Here is a 21,110-nt window from a genome sequence, read left to right as displayed (position 1 = left end):
TGGGGGGGGGGGGGGGGGGGCAGGGCTGGAGGCAGGGGCGGGGATTTGCCTTGCATGTCAGGAGCACTTGGCAGTCCTCCGTGACCTTCCACTGCAAGGGCTCCTCGAAATAGGGACCTGCGAGCACAAAACAAACACGCCCACCGTCAGAGCTCCAGGCTCCGCCAGGGCGCCACCTGGTGGTGAGATGGGGGGCAGCCCGCGGGGGAGGGGCAGCTAGAGATCACAGGTCCCTCAGATTCTGCCGCCACCAAGGCAAGGGACGGAGGTGAGGCAGGAGAGGTGCCTGGGGCGCCAAATTTAAGGAGGTGTCACTCTCAGGGTTGGGCTTGACCCTCAGGGGTGTTGCTCGGTGTCTTGTTCTTGCACCGGGACAGAGCTGCATTGAATTGCAGTGGCCCTCCCTCGGGGACCCAGTGGGGCTGAGGGACCTGTTAGCCCACCCGTCCCGCAGGTCCCTAGCAGGTCCCCAGCACTGTCCGCTGGCTTGGCGGCCACGGCCTCTGAACTTCACCCCAGCACTTCTTACCCTGTTTTCTCTTCCAGTCTCTCCTCTTAGCGTCCGCTTTCCGCAGAAGTTTGTCAAAATCTGTGAACACATCGGGACGAAGAGTTGTGAGCCGGGAGGAGCCTGGGGATGGACACAGGCCCCGGAGCTGAGAGCCCAGGTTGGGCGTGTGGGGCGGGCAGGGCGCGGCTGACCGTCATCCACCAGTGCCAGGGTGATCTGGTTTTTGGCTTTTCCATCCTGGAGCTGAGCAGTATAGGATCCTTTGTCATCCTCCGACAAGTTCTGGATGATCACTTCCACCAGGCCCTTCGCTCGGTCAAAATTGATTTTGCGGTTCTGGGGAGAATAAAGCCGGAGAATCTTTTTTGCCCTTTTCCTATCCCAGGGAATTTGTACTGTGGGACACAAATCAGGGCGTACCTGGACTTGAAGGGGTGGGGGGTGTGATATGTGCAGAGTTAGATGCCTTCAGAGACTGGGGAGGAGGCCCTGGGTAACTCTGCTTCTCCTATAGCCCTGGGCTGCGTCACACCGGCCCCCGGGAACACCCTGGGGCCCAGCGGGCACAGGAGAGTCTTGGGTACTTGAGTTAACTGCGATTAATAATAAGCCCAAACCCCCACTGTGCCACATTTTCTACAAATCCCCATGCAAGTTTAAAGGATAATATAAAAAATGCCTGTGTGCTTGCTACCCAGAATTAACACTCATTTACATTTTGTCACGTTCTAACAGTTTTTAAAAGTTTTATTTTCCACATTTAGGACTGTCTTCTCTCCGGACTTATTTGTATGTATGATTTGAGGGAGCCATCTAGTTTTATTTTTTTTTATAATTTTTTTAAATGTCTATTTATGTTTTTGAGAGAGAAAGAGACAGAGGGTGAGTAGGGGAGAGGCAGAGAGAGAGGGAGACACAGAATCTGAAGCAGGCTCCAGGCTCTGAGCTGTCAGCACAGAGCCGGATGCGGGGCTCAAACTCACGGAGTGTGAGATCATGGCCTGAGCGGAAGTCGGACGCTTAACCACTGAGCCGCCAAGGTGCTTCCCCTGCCCTTTCTTCTAAGTTTATTTTGAGAGACAGCAAGTGCAAGCAGGGGAGGGGCAGACAGAGAGAGAAGCAGAAGCAGGCCCTGCGCACTGTAAGTGTAGAGTCCCATGCGGGGCTCGATCTCACGAATAGTTTTATTTTTCTGCAGGGACAACCGATAGTCCCAATGCCATGCACTCAAGAGGGCAGACTTTTTCACACTTCCTCTACCATGTGCCAAGGTCGCTGTTAATCTTTGTGTAGAAGTTTCATGTCTATTTTCTCGTTTGCTTCTTCTGATCCCGGGACAACCAGCCCCGTTGTACCGATACAGAAACGGAGGCACAGAGAGGTGCACAGGCCTGCCCAAGGGCACACAGCCCACAGGTAGGAGTCCTGACATCCAGCCCTGAGCAGATTCTCCTCTGTCAGAACCAGTGCTCCTCTCTGTAACACATATTGTCTGATGCCCACTTTGCCATCTGAAAATGCAATTTGCAAACAACATGGCAGTATGATCGAATCTCTCCTGAGACTGAAATTGCCATGTTTGTAAAAACAGTTGAACGTGGGCAACTCATGCTTCAATCTAATACAATCTATCGACAGGCATGATTTTTTTTATACCACAACTGTAACGTGAAGAAGAAATAAAAATCATATGCATTTCAATAGTAGATGCTCAGCGATAATCTGTCTTGTTGCACTGATTTATGATGAACTGGTTTGAATTTAAGAGAAGTTCGGTAAAGCAAAAAGATCAAAAGCCATTTTGTACAAAAAAGAACAGGAAAATGAACGAAAGAGTGTAGGGTCAGGTGGCTAACGGAGTAACTTGTCTATTAGGTGTATGTTAAAACTGCACAAATACTTTGTATCACAAGGTGAGGGTCTAGGTTCAGAGAACTGTAAGCGTGAATGTAGGTTTTTAATCTTAAGAATGTCTAGTAAGACAGTCAAAAGTTGTGTGTGGCGGGGGGGGGGCGGGGGGGGGATGGAGAGTCTTTATCCGTGGGAGTGTTTCTCGCACTGGCGGGCCCTAGCCACCAGGTGTCCCCACCCCCATCTCATCGCTGTGACAAAGCATGTGGCCGTTCCTGAAATGTCCACTAGGGGGTGCTGTTGGCCCCGCCAGACGCCGCGTCCCGGGTGGGAGGGGGGGGGGCACCTCCCCTACGAAGTCTGAGCCCCCGGTTACCGGTGAGCTGAAGATCTCCTTCTCGTTGAAGATTAGATGCAGCTCAGCGGCGGGAGATAACTTTTCCACTTCCAGCCACAGGCGCACCTCTCCTTGCTCGAGGATGTCAACGTTCCAGCCAGAGATCAGCTTGATCACTGGAAGGCGGAGGACAAGAAGCGGGTGGGTGGGGCACCCGTCTCCCCTCTCCACTCCCGACCAGCCCCACCGTGAGCACACCCTGGCCATTTAACAGGCAAAGCGCTTCAAGAGTCTGAGGGCCACGCCGCTGGGATGGGGGTCCGGGGACGGTTTCCACGTTCAGTCCCTCTAATGCAATTCATCTCAGAGAAGCGTCCCATCTCCCTAGGGATCTGAGGCCATGGTTCTCACCCTGGCCGGGCACTGGATCCCTGAGGATTTTTAAAAAGGTGAATGTCTGGGCTCCAGCCCCAGAGGTTCTGATTTGTCTAGGGCACGGCCTGGACACTGGGGCTTTAAAAGTTATCAGGGTGACTCCCAGGTGCACCCAGGTGTGTGACCCCTGCTCTGGGGACCACACGCTGCTGCTAAGCAACGGAAGGGGGCGGAGGCTGAGATGATCCAAAGTCCACAGGACGGAAGAGCCAATTATAACAATTACAAGAGGACGAAGCCATCTACTCTGCCCTCCTCTGTATTCCCTTCCCGCCCTGCTGGCCGCCCTTTTCTCCTTTGCGGACCGCAGACTCCCCAGGCCTCTGACCCTGCAGCCCCGTGATGCTCCCATCCTCTGTCCCCTCTGCTGGGCCCCAGTCAGCTCTGCTCCAGACACCCCCGAGGGCCCAGCCTACCTGGGTTTCTGATCTCATGGCTCAACTTCTTCAGCTTGTTCAACTCTGGGACCGGGAGGCGCAAGGAGAAACAAAACAAAACAAGGAGAGTGAAGTGCCCGGGGCCAGTGGGTTCATGGGAGCCATCCTAGCGTCCCGTGCTGGGTGAAAGTCCCAAGAGACCCCCCCCCAACCTCCCCCCCCCCCCCCCCCCCCCCCGGCCTGGAGTCACTCGCTACACAGGAGGTGAGGGTGAGGGACAGTGCTGTAGGCCGCCTGAGGCGTGCTACCTCCTCGGGGAAGTTTTACCCTGTGCCGGGCTCCGCGTGCCCTCACCCGTCCTCACACAGCGCTGTGGGGTGAGCACTACTGTCCCCTCTGACCGCTCCAGGCCCACTGGTGGCCGGGGTGGGGCCCACACTTCATTTTCCCTTGTAAGCCCCAGAGCCCTGAGTATGGTGAGTCTCGACTCATGGCAAAGTGAAAACAGAATAAAACGAAAACCAGAAACGTGGCTTTAGTCTGCAGACAGTCAATCACCTGACTGTATCCGCATAACATTGTTTCTGCTGGGACAGCCCCGGGGATTATCATCTCCCTTTGCAGATGAGCCAACCGAGGTCCAGAGAGGCGACGTGGCTTGCTCCACATCAAGCAGCCGGCAGATTATGGAAGTGGACTCGGAACCTGAGCCTGTGTGGCTTCTGCATCTTAACAAAATCAGAGGGCCTCACGAGCAAGCACTCAGCCGGGAAGACGGCGGCCCGTCGCCCCTCGTACTCTGGGGACAGCGGAGCCGGAGTCTTGTCCGTCAACAGCACTGGCTCCAGTTCTGTCTAAGCCATCAAACGTGGCTGACCCTTGAGACACAGCATCCCCTCTCTGGTTTGCCACAGTCCCCGCTGCTCCCTATTGCCCTGGTTCCTCAGACCAGCGGCCATTTGCAATTTGCCCTCACCCTGCGCTGTGGTATTTCTGGGGCGACAGAAGGAGGTGAAATAATTCTGGTTCCTTTGCTTTTTATCAAAAGTAGAAAAGGGAAAGAGAGACAAGAAGAACGTGAACTCCGCCAAGCAGGGGTTTTTGACTGTTGAGTTCGCAGTGCCCAGGACAGTGTCTGGAGTATGGTAGGCGCTCCACAGATACTCGTCAATGGACTGGCTGACTGAATGGGTGGGTGACGGCCTACTTCTCCGGAAATCGCTGCTTTATCAGTTTTTGTTGCTCCTTGCCAGCCTCTGGGGACATTTGTGTTCGGGACTCTTGATGTGGGCCTGTCTCTCTGGGGGAGGTGGCAGTGGGGCAGGGGCATTACCTTCCTCAGTCAGCGTGTGGCTGGCCGAGATGTCTTCGTCAGCATCGGTGACCACTACTGAGTAGGTGCCCAAATCCTCAAGGCCAGGCTCTTTCAGGATGACCTTGGACCTGGCGGAGAGAGGAGAGCAGAGACTGGGTGAAGAGCCTTGTGCCCTGGAGGCCTGAGAACTGCAGGCCCCGGCACCCCAGCCCCACCCCTGGCCACACCTCCTTACACCCCCCCGGGGTGCCCTGCCCAGGGTAGCTCTGGCCTGGCACCTTCAATGGCCCCGTTAGCCAGGCTCTCTGGCACAGGGTCTTCCTACTGGCCACACTGCCCTCTCTCTTGCCCCCCAGGGCTCAAGCCATCGTCTGGACAGGGCCAAAGCCAGAGCTGCTGGGGGTAGGCGAGTGAGACATGGGGACGTTTGACCTCTGGTCCCAACCCCTCTTTTTACATGTGAGGACACTGAGCCCAGAGAACTTTCGAGAGCAAGCCGTTGGCACCCAGGCTAGAAACCACGTGCTTTGCGTCTCCTTGGCAGCACAATTCCTTGCAGAAGAATCTTTAGTGAATGTTGCCATTTTTGCCCTTAAATGCATCGTCCCCTCATTTCTACCTAAGGTGGCAGCCGGCGTCCTTGGTGAGAGACCAAGCAGCCCCAGCCAGGCCCACTATCGTGAGTACCCCCCCTCCCCCCCCCCCCCCCCCCCCCCGGTGGCCTTGCCCCTGAACTTCTCCCCACTCACCTGACAGCCTTTGGGACCTGTGGACTAGTTACACCGCCCCTCTGCCCTCACTTACTTGTTAGCTTTCTCCTCCACCTTGACCCGCTGGGGGTCTGGCGGGCCCTTGTAGTCCTTGGACCACTGAAACTCTGACGAGTCAGGGGCCTCGGGGGCTTCGAAAGCCAAGTAGATAAAGCCCTCTTCATCCACACCAACCTCGATCTCTCGGGCATCTGAGGGCAGGACCCAAGGCAGGGCACCAGACGTTGAGAAGCAATAAACCCAAGTCACTCGCCTTCCTGCTTAACCCTTTCCACGGCTGCCCATTTGCGCTCGAATAAAATGATAAACCCCAGTCTCCTTGCCCGGGTCTCCAAGGCCTTGTGTGATCAGCTCCCTCTCAGCTCTAATGTCACACCTCCTCAGAGAGGCCCTCCCTGACCACCCTGGCTAAAGTAAGCCCCGCCCCACCCCACCCCCCTGTTCATCTCCTTTACAGCACTTACCACCCCCTTAAGTCATCACCTTCGCATAATCCTTTCCTTGTTTATGTCCAGCCCCCTCCCCCATGCTAGGGCAGGGGCCCTGTGTCCCCAGTGCAGTGTGGGCATCACCAAATATTTGTGGAATGAACGGAGAATTGAAAGACTGGAAAAAGAATGTGGCTTATAGGCCGCAGAGATAAGTGATTCCGTCATGTGCTAGCTGCGTGACCGGACCGGTTAACTTCTGAGCCACGCCAGAGTCAGTTGTGAGTGGGGGCAATGATCCCTCGCCCAGGGGCCTGTTGGGAGGGCCGGGCCGTATGAGGACCTAGTGTAGCACCTGGTGTGTGTGGCAGGAGGGGACCTCAGGAGCTGTGGCTGCAAGAGAGACAAAGCCTCGTGTGGTATCTGGGATGGAGGTGGGTGTTAAATATCCACAAGGAGTTGTGGGAGTTTATGCATATGGCACGTGAAAGAATGGAAAACCCCATCGAATAGGAAGCAAACATATGTTTGTATCTTGGGGTCCCACAGAAATGAGCAGGAGTGGGGAGTGGGCGAGAAACAGGCAGAAAGGAAAGGCGGAGCCGGATGATGTGCAGGGTGGCGGTGGGAGGGGGGCCCTTCCTGCCGCACATCTGCATGCTCCTCCCGACCCTCCGCTCACCTGTGCCTGTCCCTGATGGCACAGCCCGGCCTCGGGGTGCCCGCGCCTTCCCCTGCCCTTACCTGGCTTGTCTTCCAGGAGTATGGGGTCGGTGGGCATGGATGGCTGTCCCGGACCCACTGAATTCACGGCCTGAACCTGGAACCTGTACCTCTTTCCCGCCTGCAAGTCAGAGACCTGGGGGAGGTGGAGGGGTGGGCCAGGGTGAGCACTGAGGACAGCAAAGACTCGCCCTGGGGTGGGGGGCAGGCCAGGAGCACCCCACTCTCCCGAGTCCCAGTCTGCAGTGGGTTCCTGCACTGGGATTACCTCCCATGCCCGTGGCACGTGGAATTCTGCCCACTTAACTCGTCACCCGCGTCAACAAGAAAGCACCCCATCTCTTCTCCATCCATCACCCCAGAGAGAAGCCTGGGGATCATCTTTGACATCTTTCTCTTGGGCCCTACACTTCTCATCACTGAGTTCACACTTCCCCAACATTTCTTGAACGTGGCTACTCTTCTCCACGTCCCAGCCGTGGCCCTGATCGAGGCTTTATTTCTCCTCACCTGGATTAGTCCAACAGTTCCCCGAATGGTGTCCCTGACTCTAGATCCTTCTTCCCAGACTTCCCCTCTGCCAGTCCTTCCAAGATGCCGGTCTGATCATGCTTGGCATGCTTAGCGCAACATCTTCTTAATCTGGCCCTAGCCTTCTGTGTCTTCTGTGTTCTTGCCGTTCCGTGTGGCCCCTTCACTCCATGACTCCCTCCGGGTGCCCAGATTCACCTGATCGGTTTCCCGTTCCACGTCTTCCTGCCTTTGTCCTTGCTGAGCCCTGTGCCTGCAAAGCCCTCCCCTCGTTCTTGGTCTAGCCAATGCCAATTCATCCTTGACCACTCAGCTCAGCTCAGGCAGATTCGAGGACTCCAGGAAGGGTCTCTTACCTTCCTCCTTGGAACTCCCAGAATCCCTTTGGGCCTCCCCCTCAATCATACAATACACGGTAAGGTAACTGCTTGCTGCCCAAAGACTGCGGCTTATTTTGCTCTTTACGTCTAGGATCCGGTTCCAGACCGGGCACTAAGAAGGCACCAAGAGGTGTTCAGTAAACGGCCAACCACCCACAACGCAAAAATGGTGCCAAGTCACCAGGGCCTGCCCAGCCTGGCCTGGGCCAAGCTACGTGGGGAGGCAGAAGGACCGTCCCTCTCGTGTGGCTCTCTGGGACCAGCTGTTCAGCGCTGGCCGACTCTACTGCAGGGGGCCTGACCCTGTGGGGTAGAAACTGCAGAATCGCAGAGCATTCCACTGGCCAAGGCCTGTCCTCCCCGCTCGTTTCCGGTAGCCTTACGGTTATTGTTTCAAAATGAAAGGTTTTAACTGTTTTGATTCTAAAAGAAAGACACACTTGCTGGGAAAATATTAAAGCAATAGAGAAGAATGTAAAACGAAGGGTTAAGCTCTCCTGGCAGTCCCACCCCCACAGACGACCAGAAATAACAATTTTTCCCCCCCCAAACAAATCTGGCTTTACTTTCCAGCGGAAGCCGATCCTCGATCTAACGCTGCACAAGGTTTCTTGGACGATGACAAGAGAAGTCCCTTTACACTGCCTCGCTTTGCCAGAGAATCCCCGTGGAAGGCTTCGCGAATCTGCATGCTGTCCTCGTGCTGGGACCATTGCTCATCTTCTCTGATGGTCCCAATTTTAGTATAGGTGCTGCCGAAGCGAGCACCAGAAATAACAGTTCTGTAACACTCCGTTTGGGCTTTGAAATGCACATAAACCATGTAGAAACAGGACAGGCACCACGTTTGTTGGCTTCGCATTCTTTCCACATTGTTCGGGGCATCGTGAACGTGCCTTCTTCTCTCTTGGTGCTAACTGATGGGACGCTAATGTGTGGTCTTGAAAAGTGAGTTGGGGAAGACACATTCCTCCTTTCCCTAGAGCTCCAGAAAATAGAATCTAGTCTACGTCACAGGACTATCCTCACAAATGTTCCTCAAACACAGGCGGCCCCGGGGCGGGGCGGGGGGGGGGGGACTTGGTGGCTGCAGAGATGGGCGCTGGGTGTGTGGAAACAGCCTCAGGGACCGGGACGTCTGGAATTCTGACGGATTGACTAAGGCAGTGATTTGCGCCCACTGAGAACGCTTCCTTGACACTTTGTTTTCTGGCCTGTCCAATATTGGCCAGTTGGTGGAAGTTCCAATGACCACCACAGGTGAATAAAACCAACGATTCTGCTAGATTTCTTATTTATCCAAAAAGTTTAGAGTTTGTTTCTCATTTAAATTAGGAAAATACTGGGGCGCCTGGGTGGCTCAGGCGGCTAGGCATCCCACTTTGGCTTGGGTCGTGATCTTGCGGTCTGTGGGTTCGAGGCCTGCCTCGGGCTCTGTGCTGACAGCTCAGAAGCCTGGAGACTGCTTTGGATGCCGTGTCTCCCTCTCTCCGCCCCTCCCCCACGGGCACTCTGTCTAAGAAAAATAAACATTAAAAAAAAAGAGAAATATGTATCTATGTATATGTTTGTTACTGTGTAATATTACGTATATACATAGTATGTTATCGAACATATAAATATTCTACTTTGTATTCTGCTTTTCTTAGCCACAGATGATGGATCCATTTTCATGTCAGTACATACATGTAGGGACACCTCATTTTTTGTACTATTGTCGCTCCTTAAACTATCATCGCCTTTCTACTACCTGGCGCAGGATTACGCTCTAAGGATACACCGATTGATTTAAGCAAACCCCCTACCGATGGACATTTAAGCTGTTTCCAACTTTTGCCTGTATAGGTCTTTGTGCGCTTGCTTAATTATTCCCCTGCAGTCCAATCCCAGGGCAGAATTCCTGGCTCGAGGGAAAAGGCCTATCCAATGCTGACATACCTGGATGACTGTGAGGGAGGGTTTAGGGAGGAGTCTGCCCAGCTTGGAGCAGTTTAAGGCAACCGGCCGGCGGGTCAGACGGCCCACTTGCTGTGTGACCCTGGGTATGCGACTCCCCGTCTCTGGTCCTGTGCTGACATTAAGTGAGGGCAGTGATCCCTGAGGGTCATCCCAGCTCCAGTGTTCTGTAGTCCTGCTATGTTCAGTGGCAGGGAAGGCTCGGGGTGGGGCAGGGGGGTGAAGGGGCAGGGGACTCACCCTCAGGTGGGTGCCAGAGATGCGGTCTGGGGTGACTGGCTGCCACTGTTCAGAGCCTTCTTCCTGGACACTGACGAGGTAGCCTGTGACCGGCCCAGCCCCGGTATAAAGCGGGGGCTCCCACTTCAGCATCAGGGAGGTGGCCCGCACCTCGAACGCCTGCACGTCATACGGGGGGCCTGTGGGAGGTGGGGTAGAGGAGGAGTCGGCCAGCCAGCCAGCTAGGCAGCGAGCCGGGCGGTCTGTCATCAACCTTGTCAATCTGGAAGCACCTGCTCTGGGCATAGTGGGGACCTGGTAGGACTTGGCTTCGCGACAAACTTGGTCTTGGTCTGGGCCTGAGAGAGCGTTAACTTTTCAAAATGTGCTCAGCATCACTTCTTCCGGAAGCATCCACGATCTTCTCCCTCCCTATCCCAGGCAGCAGTAACCCTTCTAATGTCTGCTATTTCAGTGATTAGTGTAGGGGCTACGGCATGACCCCCAGAGTCAGATCCCCGGGGTTCAGGCCCCAGCTTCAGGCTTTGGGGCCTCTGCTCAAGTTCCTCAACCCCTATGTTCCTGTCTCCTCATCTATAAAATACAGATAATGATATTGTTCATAATTACTGTCTAAAGCATCACGCATACTAATTATCTACCATTTAGTTAAAAATAAAAACCAGCACTGAGCTGAACAGCATGAAGGAAGGTTGCGACCCTTCCTTCCTGGGGAGGAGGTGGGGGCTCATCTGAGAGAAAGTTAACGAGGTTGTGGGGAATGGCGTGCAGGGTGTCAGTCACCCTAACAGCGTGCTCCTGGGGTCTGACATTGGCCTGCGGCCAAAATCAGAGCTCAGATGGTGTGCTGAGCTAGGGGAGAGTTTATGCAGAGGGTGCAGAGCCAGTTGATGGCCAAGGTCAGGGGTCCTCTAAGGTAAGGTTAAGACTGTCTGTGTCAGAGATTATAGGGTTTGTTGGTGGAAGGGACCAGGGGTCTGAGGTCTGGGACCAACAGAGCAAGCTTGGATGCACAGAAAGCTTGGTGACGCCCATCCCATCTACTGGTTGGATTTGGGGGACGGGGTGAGGGCAGGTGCTGGGCTTCGGCATCTTCAGACCCCTCACCTGGTTGGGGCATCGTCCACTCTTTGCACTCAAACAGGTTGCTGGGCGCCGACAGCTCACCAACACCTGCCCAGTTTGCCGCCCGGGCACGGAACTCGTAGAAGTGGCCTTCACGAAGGTTACTGATCTTGAAAAGCAGAGACAGACAGTGAAAGCCAAGGCTGAGGCAAAAGGGAAAGGGGTGTGGCAGGGGCAGCGCGGAGGTCAGAGCAGGAAGTCCCTGGGGCCTTAAACAAGGTTGGTCAAGTGAGTCTGCATTTGAAAATTAGCCAGATTATTGAGTCCAGGGAACCTGAGGCCTTCTTGGCTTCAGGACCTCTAACAGTGACCTCTGGTCTCCACCGGCACAGGCCAGGACACGAGGCGGTGGCCACATTCCAGGCTTACCTTGCAGACCCGGGTGGGGATGGGCTGCTGGTTGACCGGGTGCCAGTCCAGCTCCTCTGAGTCGTGCTGGTCCAGGAAGTAGCCCAGGATCTTGCCGCCTCCACGACGCTTGGGGGGCTTCCACCCAATGACCATGTCATTTTTCCCACAGCTCAGGAGAGCGAAATCATATGGGGCAGATGGCGTGGCTACGGGGAGGAGGGAGGTGAGGACAGCCGCTTCCTTAGGGGCGGCCACATTGGGCAGTGGGGCCCGAGGGAGCCAACATGCGTCCTCCAGTGGATGCCCACCTTGCTTTGGGGTACTAATTTAGCCAACAGCATTTGCCGGTAATCGTGACTCCACTCCCTAGAGGGCAGCTGGGCCTCAGAGCTGGTGAGACCTTTGCCCCATGGCCTCAGGCCATTGTCATTTCCTCCCCAAAGGAAAGGCAGGGAGGTGCTCGGGGTCAGCTTTAGTTCCCCTCAGAGGACTTATGCCCCCTTGGTCTCTGGGACTGGACCCTCCAAGATGTGGTCGATAAGCCCCCACTCTCTGCCCCGCTCAGGGCTGCCCCCAGGAGACATGCAGACTGGACCTGCCCTTTGGACTTACCCAGAGCCTGCTTGACCCTGATGGGTTCGGTGGTCGCTGAGCTCTCACCTACCCCAGCCTCGCTGACTGAGCGGACACAAAACTCGTACTCTTTCCCTGTCCTCAGCCCAGGGACCGTAAACCTGGAAGAGAAATGTGTAAGCTTTCAGGGAGGGTCAAACAGCTTGCAGATGTCCCTGAACTTTCTAGAACAATCTTGTGGGCTAAGTGGCCACCAGAGGTAGGATTTGAGGTTTTGGGCCAGTTCTTTGTTTGTTTAATTTTTTAAAGTTTATTTTATTTTCTTAAAAAATTTTTTTCAATGTTCATTTTTGAGAGAGAGAGACAGAGTGTGAATGGGGGAAAGGCAGAGAGAGAGGGAGACACAGAAGCTAAAACAGTCTCCAGGCTCTGAGCTGTCAGCACAGAGCCTAACGCGGGGCTTGAACTCACAAACTGTGAGATCATGACCTGAGCCAAAGTCGGACGCTTAACTGACTGAGTCATCCAGGTGCCCCTTAAGTATATTTTTTATTGATTTTGAGAGAGAGGCAGAGAGAGCGAGTGGGAGGGGGTAGAGAGAGAGGGAGAGAGACGATCCCAAATAGGCTCTGCACCGTTAGCACTGAGCCCAATGCAGGGCTCGAACCCATGGATCGTGAGATCACGACCTGAGCCGAAATCAAGAGTCGGACGCCTAACTTACTGAGCCACCCCGGCCCCCCTAGGGCCAGTTCATGCCTAAAGATTATTGTCTCTGCCTCCAGAGTGATGCCCGCACCCTGGATGCTGAGTTATTAAGATTTTTAAAGGTTGGAGGAAGGTGGTCAAAAGGTACAAACTTCCAGTTATAAAGTAAATCAGTACTCGGGATGGAATACACAATGTGGGGACCACAGTTATTACCACTGTGTGATATACAGGAAAGTTGTTAAGAGAGTAGGTCCTAAGAGTTCTCATCACAACGAGAAAAATGATTTTTCTTTTTACTGTGTCTATAGAAGATGATGGACGTTAACTAAGCCTATGGTGGTAATCATTTCATAACATACGTAAATCAAACCACCATGCTATTTACCTTGAACTTACACAGACAGTCACGTATGTCTGTTATCTCTCCATAAAACTGGGGAAAAAAAGGATGTTAAAGGGTGTGGCTCTTCCAGAGTCCACCATTAAAATGCAGATATGCTGGGAAAGCTACCCCCCCCCCCACCCCCTGAAGGCCCAGGCAGCCAACCCCTGAACTGTGCTACCTGGTGTATGTCCAGGACTCTGGGCCTCGTCCTTGAAATACAGCAGTGGTTCATATTATCTGCATGGATTCTGTGATTCTAAAACACAGAATCCTTTCAAAGACCCAGAAAGAGACTTGTCATCCAGAGACATACATCCAGAGACACTCTGGTTTAGACAAAAATGCCCCTTCCTGATAAAACCCAAATGGCAGACCCCTTTTTTCTCTCTTTTCACTTATCACCAGTTTCCTGTAGCAAATCTTGCTCTACAGGGAGCTTCTCTCAGCCAGCTGTCCCCGATGAGACCGGAGGACCTCAGTCAAGTGTTGACAGCTGACACAGCAGTAAGTTCCCTGCTCAGGGACATGCATGTCTCATGGGGAGCACACCTCAATGAGAGGGATGGAGCATGGAGGGGGAGATGTTGCTCAGGGAGCACCTGGCCAGGGGAGGCTGGGGGTGGCTCCCAGGACCAGCCCCTGCTGACAACAGATGGTGACCACGACAGCAATGACGGCAGCCACGCACACAGGTCTAGCCCTGGCTTTCCCTACAATCTACGTAACCGCAGGCTCTTGTCACAGCACCCTCAGAGGAAGGTACTGTTCTTACCCCTGTTTTGGAGGTACGGATGAAGTTGAATGTCGGAATGCGGAGGGGCCCTTACGGATCAAAGGGTCCAGTTTCTGCACTTTCCCGGTGGGGAGGGCCTCCCCCAGAAGGCAAGAGGAGAGCCAAGGGCTCCCGGCCAATTAGAAACACCACCTGGACCACAGCCCAGGCCTCCTGAGTCCCAGAGCAGAGCCTGCCCGTTCATTAGTCATCCGTTAGGACATTCAGACACGGAGCATACAATGAGCCGGGTTCTATGGGGCCCGGCGGTATGGCAGACCGGGCCCCCACAGTCCAGCGGGGCCCCCTTTATGCCATCACACAAGGCAGCACTCCTGAGCAGTGGTGGTTAGCCTCTTTCCAGCCATGACATATGTAACCGTCAGCACGCACACGTGTGATGAGTTCTCTGGACGTTCCAGAAGAGTGTGCCACCCCTCATGTGTGACGTGTGTCCCAGATGTGCCAATACCTCGAGTAACTCTCTCACCACCCTTGCCTCCCCTCAGGGAAGCACATCAAATGCAAGTTGAAGGAGAGATATTATTCTAGGGACAACCTGGTCACATTTGTCAAAATTTGTCAAAAATCTGATGATTCTCCCACTTGGGAAGTTTTAGCCATAACGAATTATGAGTGGCCCCTCACAGCTGACCACGAGATACCAAAGACTTGTGGGGGTCCCAGGTTCCGTCCCTTTTTCTGGTAAGATAATCAAGGGGCTGGTGGCCAAGGGGAGCCCAGCCAGGTGTGCTCAGGGCCCCCAGGCAGTCATCTGATGGAAAAGGAGGGGAGCCCCTGATCCCACAGAACCTCAAAACCGACAGAAGTCAGGAGCCCAGAAGCTTCGAGGTTCACTGCGCCTGCCAGGACCAGGGCCACCGAGTGAGGAGGGAGCCTCTGCGGAGAGGAGAGTCAGGTCCTACCTGCCCAGATGACGGAGGAGGAACCCAGAAGAGCGAGTACCCATGCCCGAGCACCAGGCGAGTGAGGGGTGCGTGCAGAGTCCGAACCCAGGCCTCCCGGGCTGCACCCTCTGCCTCTCTCTGTCTCTAAGCTCCCGGACAGACGAGACCCAGTCTGTCACCTCTGCAGGCAGCAAGCCCTCAGCCAGCGTTTGCTGAGTAAGAGCCCATCCGGTCAAGTTCCAGTTTTCCACTACTAGCTAAGTAACTTTGGCAAGTTACTTAAGAGCTCTATGCCTCAGTTTCTTCATCTGCATAGTGATGAGAAAAACAACAGTCCTAAACTCAGAGCATTGCAGTTAGAATGAACTGACCTAATATAGGAAAAGAGCTTGGAATAGTGCCGAGCACCCAGTGCCACATTGTGAAACGGCAGGTGCCACGGTCCTTATGGCCCCTCCTTGCAGGAAGGCTGGGGCAAACTCACTTGTTGCCCTGGATGGGTTTGTTGTTAACCGTTTGCCACTCAGATGATCCTGCCTCCCGGGAGTAGATGTAATAGCCCAGGAGCTCTGGGTGGCCTTTCACCGGGTCCCAGGTCAGGGACACAGAGGTCTGCGTGTCTCGGAACGCTTGAACTTGAGCTGGAGGAGGCAGAGTAGCTAAAAAACAGAAACGTGGGTGATGTGATGCTGCAGGGGAGGGGAGGGATGTGGGGAAAGGCTGGGAGGAGCCCCCACCACAATCAAGAGTGGCAGGGGGGTGGCAGTCATGCCCTGGGGCTTTGGGTATTCCCTCCTGGGCCCAGGGGCAGCCCCAGACTATTAGTCTCAAGTTCCCTCCCTCTTACCTCCGAACATCTCTGCTTCCTCATGAAAGCCTCCATTCATTAATCCTTAGTCTCTGTCCCCTCCCTCCCTCACCACTGTCTCTCTCTTTGGCGTGTGTGTGTGTGTGTGTGTGTGTGTGTTTTCTCATTTGGTATAATAATTTAACTTTTACAATACAGACAAATGCTTTTTCTTTCTTCCTCCCTTCCCTCCCCCTCTCCCCTCTTTTTCTCTCCTCGCCTTTTCTGAACTATACAGGAACTTTGCCCTGACACTGCCTTCTGGTCCAGAGACTGCCCACATCTGATCACAAACCGCTCACTGGCCAGACTCTGAATCATGTCTATATGTTAACTGGGCCACAATTAAAGGAAAACAACACTTGTCCACCAATCCATCCATACTTGCTATGAGTGTGTGTGTGTGTGTGTGTGTGTGTGTGTGTGTATATATATATATATATATATATACACACACATATATATATACATACGTATATATATATATATATATATATATATATATATACTTCCTAAATTAGTGAAACAGATCAAATCTAGGACTTTGCTATCTTCCCCAAAGGGGTCCTGCAGCACTTCAGGCTTTTCTTGGATAGGGCGAGCTGCAGCTGGGTTCCTTAAAGGGCTAGACAGCTGCAGGGAACCTTCTGATCTTATCAAAACCAAAGAACCCCAGAATCCGGGGGCCTCAGAAGAGGGAGGGGCCCTGCGAGGTTGGGACCAGGATGGAGACGCAGCTGGGAGACTCCGAAAGGGGCCGGAGGCGGGAGCGGTACCCAGGCTTTCAGAACCCCAGGTTTGGCAGGTGAGGACGCCAAGGCTTGCGGCTAGGAAATGACTTGCCCAGGCCCGCGCTGTGTTGCTGATGAGAAGCGCCCTGCCTGGGGAGCCAGAGCTTGGAGTGGGACAGCGTTAGAACTGAGGGACCACTTGTTCGCACTCAGCTCCTGTGCTGGACCAGCTGGATTCTGCAACCTGTGAATCGCTGATCTGGAAAAAGTCTCCATACTCTCACGAGCTCCCCACCCAGAGAAACGTTGATTCCTGATGTTCTGAGATCAGGGCTGAGATCGTGCTGCTTGTCAGCTTCGTGATAGGCAGAAGGGGTCAGGGACAGGGAATGGAGCATGGCTTTGTCTCTGCAGCGGTAGAGTCCCCGCTCTGGATGCTGATGGCCTGGCCTGGCTTGGTCTGCCCCCCTCTCCTGCATCACATGGGTACCTGGCTTCCCCTTCAAGGCGATGGGCTCGCTGGGCTCCGATGGATCACTCATGCCATACTGGTTTATTGATCGCACTCTGAAGACATAGGACTTCCCTTTCTCCAGATCCAAAAGGGCGAATCTTGGGGATTTCACAGGAGTTTCTGAGCTGATGGCCTCCCAGGTGCCACTACCTATGACCGACTGTGACAAAGGAAAGAAACCCGCATTAGTTAAGCGGTTGCTTGGGACCAGGCTCTGTGCCCACACAGCTCTCATTAACTTCTAACCCCCGGCCCAGGCTGCCCCTGAACACTGAGTTCTGGATCCCCTATCCCCTCAACATCTCTGCCTGGATGCCTACTGAGCATCTCACCTTCAACATGTCTAGAACTTGACTCTGGATCTTGCCCCCAAACCCGCCCATATTTGGTTGGTGGGACCCGTCCTTCTAATCGCTCAGGCCAAAATCCCTGAAGCCATCCTAGGCTCCTTCCCTCTGACCCTCACGTCCCAAATATGCTCTGTCAACAAATTCAGTTGGCTCCACCTTCAGAATCTATCCAGAAACCAACATGGTGTATCACCTTATTGACCCCTGCTACAGCCTTGATCCAAGCCATCAACATCATCATCATCATCATCATCATCATCATCACCACCATCATCTCTCACCTGAGCTACATCACTCTTTTCTCTAAATGACAATCAGAAGGATCCTTTCAGAACACAAGTCAGATCACATCCCCATCTGTCCATCTGACACCTCCCTCAGGGCGGAAGCTTCTTCATGGCCTGACCCCTGCTACCCATCTGGCCACATCCACTTCTCCCTTCCCCCTGAGCCTCCCTGATCTTCCGGATGGCAACAGGCCCAACTCTTGCCTCTGGGCCTTTGCACTTGCTGGTGTCTTTGCCTGGGATGTTCTTCCCTCCAGGAATCTCTGCTAGTCTCCTCATTTCTTTTAGGCTTTTATTCAAAACTCACCTTCTCAGAGAGGACTCCCCAGCTCCCCATCCAAAAAGTCAGCCAACCCTCCCCCAAATACTTCAACCCCTCTCCCTGCTTTTTGTCTTTCTCCCTAGCACCTACCACTAGTTAATGTGCTAAGTATTTTCCTGACTTATCTTCTTTACCGCCCATCCCGCACCCCCTACTCGAATCTCAGCTCCACGAGCCAGGGGTTTGTCTGTTTTATCCACTGCCAACCCCCCAGGGCCCAGAACAGCACTGGTACATGGGAGGTGCTCAATCTAGGTTTGTGGGACCAACAAGTGAGGCAATGAATACATTCTCACAATAACCCTGCAAGGTACGTGTTAATTTCCCCACCAATGAGAAAACTTGGGTTCAGGGACTTTCGGTCACTTGACTGAAAGTCACGCATCTAATAACTGGTGTGTCTGGCATTTAAGCTCAGGTGTGGGTGCCTCCAACCTGCTTCCTCTTCACAGCATAAGGGACCCAAAAGGCAGCCATAGATGCTGCATCTCTGGGCACATAGAAGGTGAAGGGCTGAGGGGGGCGGCAGGTGAGTAAGACGCCCAGAGGCCACTACCGCTGGGTATGGCAGTTAAAACCCGGAAGCACTGGGGGAGCTCACTGACCCTGCCCTCTCTGTGCTTTCCCCTCCCAAGGCCCACCTGCCTGTCAGTAGTCCAGAACCCAGCTAGGGGAAAAAAAAAATCACAATAAAAACCAGGCAATGTTGCTGAGCACCTACTGTGGGCCAGGTTCTATTCTAGTCCTCATGTACTTTAATTAATTTGATCCTCATATTGGCTCTCTAAGGTGCGTACGGTTATTAGCTCTCTTTTACGGAAGAAGAAACTGAGGCACAGAGAGACTAACTAACTTGCCCAAGGTCACACAGCTAGTAAGTAACAGAGACCAGATTTGAACCCAGGCAATCTGACCCCAACATTTTAACCATCACATGGCTAAAGCCTCACAAAGCAAGTCCTCAACGATGCATGGCTTTCCTATGTAGTAAAGACAGGATCACCCGTGCGCATGCAAAGAGAGGCCCATTTGAACAATCCGAACTTTCGCTAACCCTGTGCTGTCCCCCTACTACGTGCTGGGCCGTGTGCAGCAAGTAATGAGAAGGTAACTCTGGTCTCTTCCTTCGGGGGAGTCGGAGTCAAGAACGTGTCCCCGGGACGTGTCTACAGGCCCAGAGCTGCGGGCCCAGCTGTGTGCCGCGTCTTATTTCACCCTCTGTTCGATGCTGGAGGAAACTGAGGCTCAGGGAGCTCAGGAAACTGGCTCACACAGCAGAAGTCAGGATTTGAGTTGATCTTAACACCATGCTGTTTTCCACTCTGCCAGCTGCCTCCCCTCCACTGTGAAATCCACTCCCGATGAGCTGCCCGCATCCCCAGACACCTGCCCCCACTTTGTCTGGCTGAGAACTGCCTCCAGCGTTACCCGCCCCCGCCCCCCCTGCTGAGTGAGTGCGGCTGGCCGTGACCCTGGCTCCAGGGTACCCTCTCCGTGTGGCCCTGGCCAGGAAGAGGGGCTTGACTGGATGTGTGACTCCTTGCCAGCCAGACTTGGGGGCGGAGAGCTACCCTGGAAATGGTGGATTGTACTTCTGTTATTGTGGTTTGTGTCCCTTAATTCTGTGTATTTCCATGAACGGCCTCGGGAGCTGCTGCCAGTAACAGGCCTGGGAAGGCTGAGGTCACCTCAAAAGGTCTGCCCCGGTGTAGGGCCAATCTCAGCCCTTCCAGGCAGGGATTCCCTTTAGGGAACACCGCCTGTGGTCTCTCGGTGCTTCCTCCAGCTCCCCCACACCTCCCCGGGTGACAGCATGCCTACTCTTCAGCCTAGCCTGGGGCTGGGGCCCTTGGAGTCTCCATACCTTCTCCAGAGAGTATGTCAGTGGGGCTTTGCCCCGAGGCCTTGGCTCATCCCAGCCCAGAACCACGTAGGCATCACGGATCTCACTGGCGTGGACATTGGTCGGAGGTAAGGGGATGGTCACAAAGTCTGGAATCAGAGTCATCAAGGGGCGGAGACAGGTGGGCTGTCAGAGACCTCTCGTTTCATAGAGGAGGAAACGGGCCCAGAGAGGGGTAGGAACTTGCTCCAGGTCACCCAGCAAGGCCAGGCACAGCCAGGGCGAGAAGCCAGGTCTCCCAATATCCTCCCCAGGGCTTTCCCCGACGTGCTACCTCCTCTACAAGGGGCACAGCAAGATGGGCCACCGTCACCTGAGAACATTGGCCTCCTCCGACTGGACCTCACCGCCCTCCCCTCCCCACACCCCACAGGTGGACAGCTTCTGCCTCTCTGCCAGTTTGTGTCCCAGAGTTTCCAGAACCAAAAGGAAGCTGGAATCGTGAGGCAAAGGGTTAGGAGGTTCACACGTACCTTCAAAATCATCTGTGCTGACCGTGATCTTGTTTCCCAGGTCAAAGGGGATCTCTAGGGTGGAGAATGGAGCACGTTGGGGAATGGAGCATGTTGGGGGAGAAGTAGGGGGTGCAGAGGTTGTGTGTGGCGGGGGGCTAGGACAGGAGGGGTCAGGGCAGGACCTGCCAACTCTGGGAGCTGATTCCTCGCCCTGTTCCCAGTCCTGGCTTCTGAGCTCCTCCCTGTTTGACCTCAAGCAGGTGCTGTCTGACCCCCAGACTCTCAGGGGTCTAAAGCAGAACACTGCTGTTCTAGACCCTGAGAGGTGCTCTGTCTTCTTGGGGCAAATGGGGACAGAAGGGAAGTAATGTGTCTGGGGTCAGATGCCTAGGGCACGGTGGAGCTGGAGGCAAACCCAAGTCAGACTGACCCCTCAAGGCTGGAAGGGCAGTGGGGGGGCCCCCACCACATGCCCCCAGGCTGACAGATCCTGAAGCAGGGCTGTTTTCCTCCTTCAGATTAAGGGCATCTGAAGAAGGTGTTGTGGTCCTTCCTTAGTTTAACATCTCCTGTGGGCAGATTCATGTTCCTTCCATCAGACTAGCTATACCTTCCCCTTTGGGCTAGGGCTTCCTGAGGACAGCACTGCGCTTCCTCCAACAGCCTAGGGGTTCCTGAGACTGTGTCTCCTCCATCAGACTAGTGGTTCCTGAGACTGTGTCTCCCCCATCAGACTAGGGGTTCCTGAGACTGTGTCTCCTCCATCAGACTAGCAGTTCCTGAGACTGTGTCTCCCCCATCAGACTAGGGGTTCCTGAGACTGTGTCTCCTCCATCAGACTAGCGGTTCCTGACACTGTGTCTCCTCCATCAGACTAGCGGTTCCTGAGACTGTGTCTCCTCCATCAGACTAGCGGTTCCTGGGACTGTGTCTCCCCCATCAGACTAGGGGTTCCTGAGACTGTGTCTCCTCCATCAGACTAGCAGTTCCTGAGACTGTGTCTCCCCCATCAGACTAGCAGT

The 21,110-nt window shown here is 54.2% G+C and overlaps 1 protein-coding gene and 1 non-coding gene across 4 annotated transcripts in view; both read right to left on the bottom strand.

Annotated features, from left to right (window-relative positions):
* Positions 1-21,110, bottom strand: part of MYOM3 (myomesin 3) — a 49,318-nt gene that overhangs the window by 8,828 nt on the left and 19,380 nt on the right. For all 3 annotated transcript variants that reach the window (XM_019461794.2, XM_019461796.2, XM_019461797.2), the window contains 16 exons: positions 20,107-20,160; positions 19,595-19,722; positions 16,748-16,931; positions 15,164-15,338; positions 11,943-12,064; positions 11,349-11,536; positions 10,962-11,088; positions 9,855-10,033; positions 6,769-6,883; positions 5,631-5,787; positions 4,845-4,954; positions 3,551-3,595; positions 2,739-2,875; positions 703-847; positions 530-589; positions 50-117 (listed from right to left, as the gene is read on the bottom strand). In XM_019461794.2, the coding sequence (XP_019317339.2) occupies positions 50-117; positions 530-589; positions 703-847; positions 2,739-2,875; positions 3,551-3,595; positions 4,845-4,954; positions 5,631-5,787; positions 6,769-6,883; positions 9,855-10,033; positions 10,962-11,088; positions 11,349-11,536; positions 11,943-12,064; positions 15,164-15,338; positions 16,748-16,931; positions 19,595-19,722; positions 20,107-20,160 (1,994 nt within the window). The remainder of the gene's footprint in view (positions 1-49; positions 118-529; positions 590-702; positions 848-2,738; positions 2,876-3,550; positions 3,596-4,844; positions 4,955-5,630; positions 5,788-6,768; positions 6,884-9,854; positions 10,034-10,961; positions 11,089-11,348; positions 11,537-11,942; positions 12,065-15,163; positions 15,339-16,747; positions 16,932-19,594; positions 19,723-20,106; positions 20,161-21,110) is intronic.
* LOC128775990 (U6 spliceosomal RNA) lies at positions 8,320-8,426 on the bottom strand. The gene has a single exon (XR_008420966.1). It is a non-coding gene; the product is annotated as a U6 spliceosomal RNA (small nuclear RNA).

This window comes from Panthera pardus, unplaced genomic scaffold (assembly GCF_024362965.1).
Source record: "Panthera pardus isolate Hobbes unplaced genomic scaffold, ASM2436296v1 HiC_scaffold_11, whole genome shotgun sequence".
Lineage (NCBI taxonomy): Eukaryota > Metazoa > Chordata > Mammalia > Carnivora > Felidae > Panthera > Panthera pardus.
Note: the sequence above shows the minus strand (reverse complement) of the source record. Positions and strands in the feature narration are given on the sequence as shown.